Source organism: Haliotis rufescens, unplaced genomic scaffold, assembly GCF_023055435.1.
Source record: "Haliotis rufescens isolate VD_foot unplaced genomic scaffold, xgHalRufe1.0.p SCAF_16, whole genome shotgun sequence".
Lineage (NCBI taxonomy): Eukaryota > Metazoa > Mollusca > Gastropoda > Lepetellida > Haliotidae > Haliotis > Haliotis rufescens.
Genome location: NW_025963846.1, coordinates 7172944 through 7182010, shown reverse-complemented (window position 1 = coordinate 7182010; position 9067 = coordinate 7172944). Strand labels below are relative to the sequence as shown.

At 37.1% G+C, this 9067-nt stretch overlaps 1 protein-coding gene across 2 annotated transcripts in view; it reads right to left on the bottom strand.

Annotated features, from left to right (window-relative positions):
- Window positions 1-1130: 1130 nt before the first annotated feature.
- The window catches only part of LOC124134055 (protein O-linked-mannose beta-1,2-N-acetylglucosaminyltransferase 1-like), a 49867-nt gene continuing 41930 nt past the window's right edge, over window positions 1131-9067 (bottom strand). For both annotated transcript variants that reach the window (XM_046498693.2, XM_046498683.2), the window contains exons 25-26: window positions 8248-8379; window positions 1131-7812 (exon numbers count right to left, since the gene is read on the bottom strand). In XM_046498693.2, coding sequence (XP_046354649.1) covers window positions 7704-7812; window positions 8248-8379 — 241 coding nt within the window. In that variant the 3' untranslated portion in view covers window positions 1131-7703. The remainder of the gene's footprint in view (window positions 7813-8247; window positions 8380-9067) is intronic.

Genomic DNA, 9067 nt, shown 5'->3' with positions numbered 1-9067 from the left:
AGTATATTTATTGGAACCTGATAGACTTATCACTGTCCGGTGCAAATATTGACCTATATATTCAGAAAACAATTTCCTGGAATGAATCCTGAGGATTCCAAACCGATAAACACTGATGTTATTATTGAAATCCATGTTTGTTGTTTAATGCCGCACTAAAATAATGGCGTCCTGTGAATAATCTGGACCAGACAGTCCAGTGGTTGACATCATGAACATCTATCCACCCAATTGGGATACGATGACATGCATCAACCAAATCAGTGAACCTGGCCACCCAATCCTGTTAGTATCTCTTAGGACAAGCATAGTCGACTTTCACGGCAAGCATGGGTTGCTGAAGATCTACTCTATCCCGGTTCTTCGAGGGTCTCTGTGCAGATTTACAAAGAATTATTCAACCTGCAGAAACTACCATATAATATTGACCAAACAGTGTGCACTGTGTAAATTATTCCAACTTCCAACAGGCTATTTGGTAATTGTATATCATGGTCTGTATATGCAACCAGTATTCCAGTTATGTCACGGCGTGTCAGCTTAATGTGGGAGGAAAGCCCAAAGTGATGCAGGTCTTAGATGTTTACCACTTTGGTGAAACCCACGAGCAAGGGTATCCTGCTGACAAACCTAGAAACATAATCGGGGTGAACCGGGATTGGAACCCACAATCATAGGTTTCTGGCATGCCTAAGGGATGCAACTCTGCATAGCGAATCGCAGTGCCTAAGAGGACTGGGCCACCTTGAAAACAAGAAAAGAAATGTTGCTATGGAATTCTTTCTGTTCTTCACTATTTCTGAAACCAAATATATAGATGCAGGTACATCTACTGCATATCAAAGACCACCATTGTTGCTTACCCAAGTCTGGCCTATTGCTCTTGCAGGTGCTCTGCTCACAGACTAAACTGTCTACAATACTCAGGGACAAACCAAACCTCATAATGTGATACAGTTTTTATTGGTCTGAACACCAAAAATTATGAAATATGTAACTTCTATGAAACACATTTAATTTGTTCTGTATTCCCACAATAACTACACCATGTCCAGGAAATATGTATCCAGTTGAACAAATCAAGGGTGAAAAACGCAAGTCTGATGTATGAAAAAGCACAGAACCACATCTGATGACATAACATTATTTAATGTGACATGTTGGAGTTTAGAAGCAAATCGAACATACACAAACAGTATATCCTGTTCAATCAAACATACACAAAAAGTATATCCTGTTTAATCAAAGCATTTAGTTCATCGTGTTTATTGTTGATCTCTCAATGCTTTGCTTGAAGTTCAATGCTGTTTGCCAATAACATAAATTGTCAATGACGAATGTTCACAGCATTTCAGTCTGAATTAGCCATAACTGCTCATCACACTTACGATACTTCAAAGTTTGATGCTTTATTGAACATATCAACTGACTCACAAACACAACATGATCCAATGACTTCAAATTAAAGCTGGAATATTTTTCCACCCTGCAATGGTATCATAAGAAATACTCATAGACCAAGACTATATAAATAGTTAGGACAGTTAGTTTTACCCAAAACAACCTTGCCTCAAAGCAAGATTGTGGACTATATGGATTTCGCATAAAGTATCTTCCCTGAACAGGATAACAAATAAGTCTCTAGATGTATTATGCTTTCAAAACACAAGGTTGGTGCATGACATCAACAGTACCAATCAACAAATACCCTATCCAACTTTCCTGTTGACCTGTTAATATTAATTACAGATAGTTCTGTTGACCATGCTAAGTAGCATGAAGTAAATACAAAAAAGTAAGTTGATTTGATGTTAACTTCCTATAAAGCTAACTCTTGAATACGAAATGTTAACAAAACGGTAGATTTGTCCATTAAACAGGAGCATTAATCTATCAGGCATCATGTCTTTTAATACCTTCTGGGAATAACCAACCTGTACATCTGGAATATTATACTAGTTAAAATATTAGAGAAATGTTCATCTCTTGAAAATGAGAAAGATCAAATACTAACTGACAGATCTACCTTTCTCAAACAAAGGTAAAAGTGCATAAAATATTTCAAGTAACTGATAAGGCAGTAAACACATCTAGACAAGGAAAATATTAAAGCATTGTGACACATGTAAGTAAGTGTGTTTGACTATACGTCACACTGGTAAAAACTTCAGAACAACCATTCCATCATCATGACAGTCATACTTTCCAGAACCTTGTGTTTGACATAGTGCTTTGTCATATTAAAACATCAATATCAAAAAGATCTTCTACTCCAATATTATACTTGTCTTCGTGAATTGTGAACAAGCCCTTGATCCATAGAAGTTCTCGTCAGGGAAACCCTGAGCAAACACTGACTGCCCAATCTAAATGAAGGGTGCCAATCAGATGTCAATTTTTGTGAAATGATCTGGCTTACCTTCTTTACTCCCTCAAACCTGAAATTTCAATTTCAATAAATGATAACCCACACAGAACACAAATATTCCTTTCATGGTACTCCCCTTTGGGTGTAGATATGGTAGCATCCAGAAACAACAGGATGTATAACATATTTAATAATGTCACAGCCTTTATTATTTACATTCTGAATTAACTGATTAATTTAGTTATCGAGATATATAAATCAGAGTACATAGTACTCACAGTGATGTGAGTACATCAATCAGTACAGACCAGTCAGTTCAGGCCAGTCAGTACATCAATCAGTACAGCACCGCCAGTACATCAATTAGTACAGTACCGTCAGTACATCAATCAGTACAGGCCTGTCAGTACAGTACAGTCAGTACATCAGTCAGTACAGCACCAACAGTACATCAATCAGTACAGTACAGTCAGTACATCAATCAGTACAGCACCATCAGTACATCAATCAGTAGGGTACAGTCAGTACATCAATCAGAACAGCACAGTCAATACATCAGTCAGTACAGTACAGTCAGTACATCAATCAGTAAAGCACCGTCAGTACATCAATCAGAAAAGCACAGTCAGTTCATCAATCAGTACAGTATTGTCAGTACATCATTCAGTACAGTACAGTCAGTACATCAATCAATACAGTAGTCAGTACATCAATCAGTACAGGACAGTCAGTACATCAATCAGTACAGTACAGCACCGTCAGTACATCAATCAGTACAGTATAGTCAGTACATCAATAAGTACAGTACAGTCAGTACATCAATCAATAAAGTAGTCAGTACATCAATCAGTACAGTGCAGTCAGTACATCAATCAGTACAGTACAGTCAGTACATCAATCAGTACAGCACCGTCAGCACATCAATCAGTACAGTACAGTACAGTTAGTAAATCAATCAGTACAGTATTGTCAGTACATCAATTGGTACAGTATAGTACAGTCAGTACATCAATCAGTACAGTCAGTACATCAATCAATACAGCACCGTCAGCACATCAGTCAGTACAGTACAGTCAGTACATCAATCAGTACAGTAAAGTCAGTACATCAATCAATACAGCACCGTCAGCACATCAGTCAGTACAGTACAGTCAGTACATCAATCAGTACAGCACCGTCAGCACATCAGTCAGTACAGTACAGTACAGTTAGTACATCAGTCAATACAGTACAGTCAGTACATCAATCGGTACAGTACAGTTAGTACATCAGTCAGTACAGGCCAGTCAGTTCCTCAATTAGAACATTAGTCAGTACAACAAATAGTACATCAGTCAGTACATCAAGATCAAAGATTAGGCAGTTTATGAACTTATGGATTACCCTATTAATGTCTATGCCTCTTTATCTTGTCAACAGGAAACAAAATGCTTTCTGTTGAACAACCACAGCTGACATATGTCAAATTACAATGTAGTTACCAGAATGAAACTAACATGAACAAAGTCACTTGCTGCTTATAATAATGACACTCTATGTACATCAATGACATCTCCTGAACATATCGGCAAGGATACAGATGAGTACATAAACAAAGCACCATAACAACATGGAACACATCATAGCGTGTTCTGTGAATAAATAAAACAAAAAACTTTATGATTCAACTGTAATAAACTGAAATCTCGTTAAAAACACATTTATAGCAAAAGTGATACAGAAAAATTGAGTTCACCTGTAAATTCATATTGTATGTAACTGTATAGAGCTGCTGTGCAATGGCCATAACCACGAGTGAGTGAGTGAGTGAGTGAGTGAGTGAGTGAGTGAGTGAGTGAGTGAGTGAGTGAGTGAGTGAGTATGGTTTTATGCTGCTTTTAGCAATATTCCAGCAATATCACGGCGGGGGACACCAGAAATGGGCTTCACACATTGTACCCATGTTGGGAATCGAACCAAGGTCTTCGGCGTGACGAGCGAACGCTTTAACCGCAAGGCTACCCGACCGCCCCCAAACCACAATGCCATCATATTCCAGTCACACTGCAATCTCAACTCAACAGCTAACAGGCGTCGATTTAAGGAGCTAGATATAGCTTACACGTAGTGCATGTTGCACCAGACTAAACCAGGTTGCACTTTAAACAGTAGCTATTTACCAAAAATGTGTGTAATTCGTAAATTACAATCTCAGATCACTTATCAATGTTATTTAGTTCTCGGTACATGAAGCAACAATGGCAATTGCGAAATGATTGTCATTAATTGGTAGTATTCATAACCCAAATGTGGTGTTCAGTGGTAAATGAAGCTACTTAACCACAATTGAATGTCATTGGCAATATCATCATCACTGCTACAAGGCGATTCTTCAGCTCCTTGTCCTCAGACAGCTTGTCATGATAACTTTTCAATCATGGTTGGCATTCACAAAAATGTATGATGTATAACATAATCATAAAGTACCCAGAGTTTGATGACATCAAGCACAAGGAACAATGACAAATTACACATAACACTGGAAATAATGATGTACTATGGTATTTAAAGTGCATCAGGTTCAAAGATTGATATTCTGTACAAAAGATGTTTAGTAGGTCAGTCACAATTTTTGTACAGTCTTGACGTACACTGTATAAAAAAATATCAGGTTGCACAAGTACATGCTTTATATGTTTGTTTGTTTGTTTGTTTGTTTGTTGTTTAACACCACACTCAGCAATATTCCAGTTATATGACGGCCGTCTGTAAATAATAGAGTCCAGTGATTGACATCAAGAGCATCGATCTATGCAATTGGGATACAATGACATGCATCAACCAAATCAGCAAGCCTGACCAAGCGATCCTGTTAGTATCGTCTTACAACAAGCATTGTCGCCTCTTACGGCAAGCATGGGTTGCTGAAGACCTATTCTACCCCGCATGTTTCATGATTAAATCAAGCCCTGTTACTTTGCTGGGCATTGAGGAATAAGTTAGCACACATGACATCCTAGTTATTGACATCATGTAACACACAGTTACAATAGGACAACATGACATTCACCACATAGCAAAAGGAACATCAAGGAAAAGGAAATATTGATCCACTATAGACCTCAAATCATAGTTACTTGTTAAACTCATTTTCTCCATCACAATTTGAAGCTTAAAATGACTAGTGTTGAAAAAAATACAATTTCAGTGATCTTAAACAGTTGATCACACAGCAAAATGAAACAATGGTAAGACTGAAACACTTCAAACAAACATACTTCTGTGGACATTAGCTTGAATCAGTGTCCATAATATTCATACAAAATAGGGTATGATAATGTTAAACAGTTCCACATCAGTATCAGCTGGAGGAAGACATGACTTAGACATTTTCAATGATAGATTTACTACCATTTTCAGTAAAACCAACATGATCAAGGATACACTTTCATATTGATACAAAGGATTGCGTTTTCATGGTGATATCAGACACTGAATTTCAGCTGGTATTGAATATTATCCAAATATGGCATAATATTCTGTATAAATATGATCTGAATGATCGGGCACAAACATACAAAAGAAATATCATATGGTGACATTACCCTTGAGGACAAGCCATGTTCAAACTTCAAGGCCGGGCTTTTGAAACTGCCAGTCCCAGTGGAGTGGCAACTATACAAATTACCAGTCCCACCCAATATTTGTCAGTCCCAAACTTTGAACAAACAAAAATGGTATGGAAATTATCTGGTTTAAATTCTTTCACCATCAATTTCAATGCAGTGTACTTTCATGGCTGATGAATTCAGTGACGTCATTTCTGAAGTAACTTATTCAGATCTACACGTCCTTTAAACAAAGTTCAATCACAATTTTCTCTTTTCATCTGAATATTTCACAACAACACCTGTACCTGATTATCTTCTGTAACAAATCCACCAGGTGTACAAAATCCCCCAATAATCACAGTATCAGATCTGAATCTCTTTTAAAGTCTTGATGTTTTTCATACGGTATCAAATGTGCATTTAGTTTAACATTGCTAAATCTATAACAGAAAGGAGACTGATTTCTTATGAAGTACTTTCCAAAATAACCTTTCCCTTAGCCTTCCTAAACTATCCAGTTTAAGACCCATGCTCAACTCTTCTACAGATAAAGTTCAACATCTCTTTCTTTGATTGATGTCATTCAGAGGCCATATGATTCTACATCAGTCCAAAATATGCCCGAAATAACCAAAGTAACTTATGTAGGCTTATACTATACATAGGCTGGTGTAATGCTTCTCTTCGTACATATATAAGCATCTAGTAAATCACCTTATTCAATGTAATAAGTGCCCAGGGTACATAAAAGTTCCGATGGGTTGGCAGTTATAAGAGACTACCTATTCTACCTTGTTTTATTGAAGTTGAACTTCTTAACATACTAACATATAAATACTGAAAACACAGACAAAAAGGAAATTTTCCATTATCTTTTTACAATTGAATACTTTCGTTTAGAGGTTGTAAATGTTACAGCAAGACACTTAATACATCAAATATGGTCAATGAAATACAAGACCTGCCAGAATTTCCAAAACCATTAATAACCATCCTCAGGCTGGTGGAAAAGTGCATCTAAAAACGTGTCTCAAAATAAAAACAGGATTGACGAATAGATCGGTGCTTTTTTCTTTCAATGCAGTGTTGGCAGTGAGTGATAAACGCACTATCACCTGTACTGAAGCATCACATAAGAAAGAAGAAAGGGATGAAAAACCTTGAGTTAATCCTGTTTCATTTATACAACAGGTTTCAAATATCACTTAAACATATAGCATCTCTAATACCCACATTAATTTAACATGTCTTCATGAAGGACTCGAGTCTGGGAGATGTAGGGAGTGTTGACACTATCCTGTGTGTGCGTCTCCCATTGGATGTGATCCCAACATACAGAGACTACTTCCACCTCCAGGACACCGCCTCAAGTGGACAAGACCGTCTCCGTACAACAATAACCTGCTGCATGAAGCCAGGTAATCCAACAGGATCAACAGATAAGATGTCTGACATGTCACTCCCTGTGTCCAGTGGAGGCTGATCAAAGGCAGCAGTCCTGGAGCTCCTCCAGCCTACCTATCATAGAGCTCCTGTAACATCTCCCGAATCAGCAAGTAGTCCTGCCTCCCAGCATCTGGGATTTCAATCACATTTGATCTTCAGTTGCAATTTGATCTTTCTCAAAGTATGCCATGAATGTGAAAAGGTTTGAGTCAGTTGTGGCAAAAATATGATCCTTATGTTTAAATTTGTACCTGTATAGTCTCTCAGTGCAAACCTGAGAGAAAGGCAAGTTCTGTCAATCAGCTCTGCAGCAGATTCTTTGAAATCATGGAAACAAGAGCCGGTTTGTGTTTGAAGTACTCCGTCGCAGATCCTACCAAGTAGACATCATGGCCTTGAAAGAAAAATCTGAAAACAAAAACAAAACATTCAACAGCCTTAAGAATATTTCCAATAAAAAAAAAAAAATGATATGAAAATTATTTTTTTGGTCAAAATGGAATACACTACTAAGGAATAACAAATATTTTGAGGTACAGAACTGCAAAATGTGTGAATGAAACTTAACTACTCCCTGCAACCTGTCAAATAAATATGCATTCTGCCAAAATTTATCAGGAGACACACAAAAAAGATAATGACTTGTGACAGCTGATTCCTATGGTTGTACATCTTGTTCTAAACACAGCAAAAAAATAACTCACAATCGAGAAATGATTACAGACACAGGCAGCCTGATAACAGACTCCCTATCGTTGACTAAAAAAAAAATTCATTTGTATTGAGATAAAAATGGTCAAGACATGAAACATTTGGATCCAAGCTGTCAAATCATGTTTATACCGCAACAGTCCGCGGTGTAGGTTGCGAGGCTTGTAGTGCTCCGCAGCAAACAACCCGAAACAGCGACACAGCTCCCGTAACAAGGCATAGTCACTGGGAGAGTCCTGCGCATAGAATACCACCAGGGGCCGCCTGTAACAGAAGCAGACAATGTCATTGCAGGATCAGCCTAGCCAACATCAACACAACATATTTAAGACTAATTTCACGATATATTCTTGAAACAAAACTAAAGAAACATTGTTACTACTTAACACATTAACCTGAATGAAGTAACACTGTTACTACTGTAACACATTAACATGAATGAAGTAACACTGTTACTACTGTAACACATTAACCTGAATGAAGTAACACTGTTACTACTAAACACATTAAACTGAATGAAGTAACACTGTTACTACTAAACACATTAACCTGAATGAAGTAACACTGTTACTACTAAACACATTAACCTGAATGAAGTAACACTGTTACTACTAAACACATTAACCTGAATGAAGTAACACTGTTACTAATGTAACACATTAACCTGAATGAAGTATCACTGTTACTACTAAACACATTAACCTGAATGAAGTAACACTGTTACTACTAAACACATTAACCTGAATGAAGTATCACTGTTACTACTAAACACATTAACCTGAATGAAGTAACACTGTTACTAATGTAACACATTAACCTGAATGAAGTAACACTGTTACTAATGTAACACATTAACATGAATGAAGTAACACTGTTACTAATGTAACACATTTACCTGAATGAAGTAACACTGTTACTAATGTAACACATTAACCTGAATGAAGTAACACTG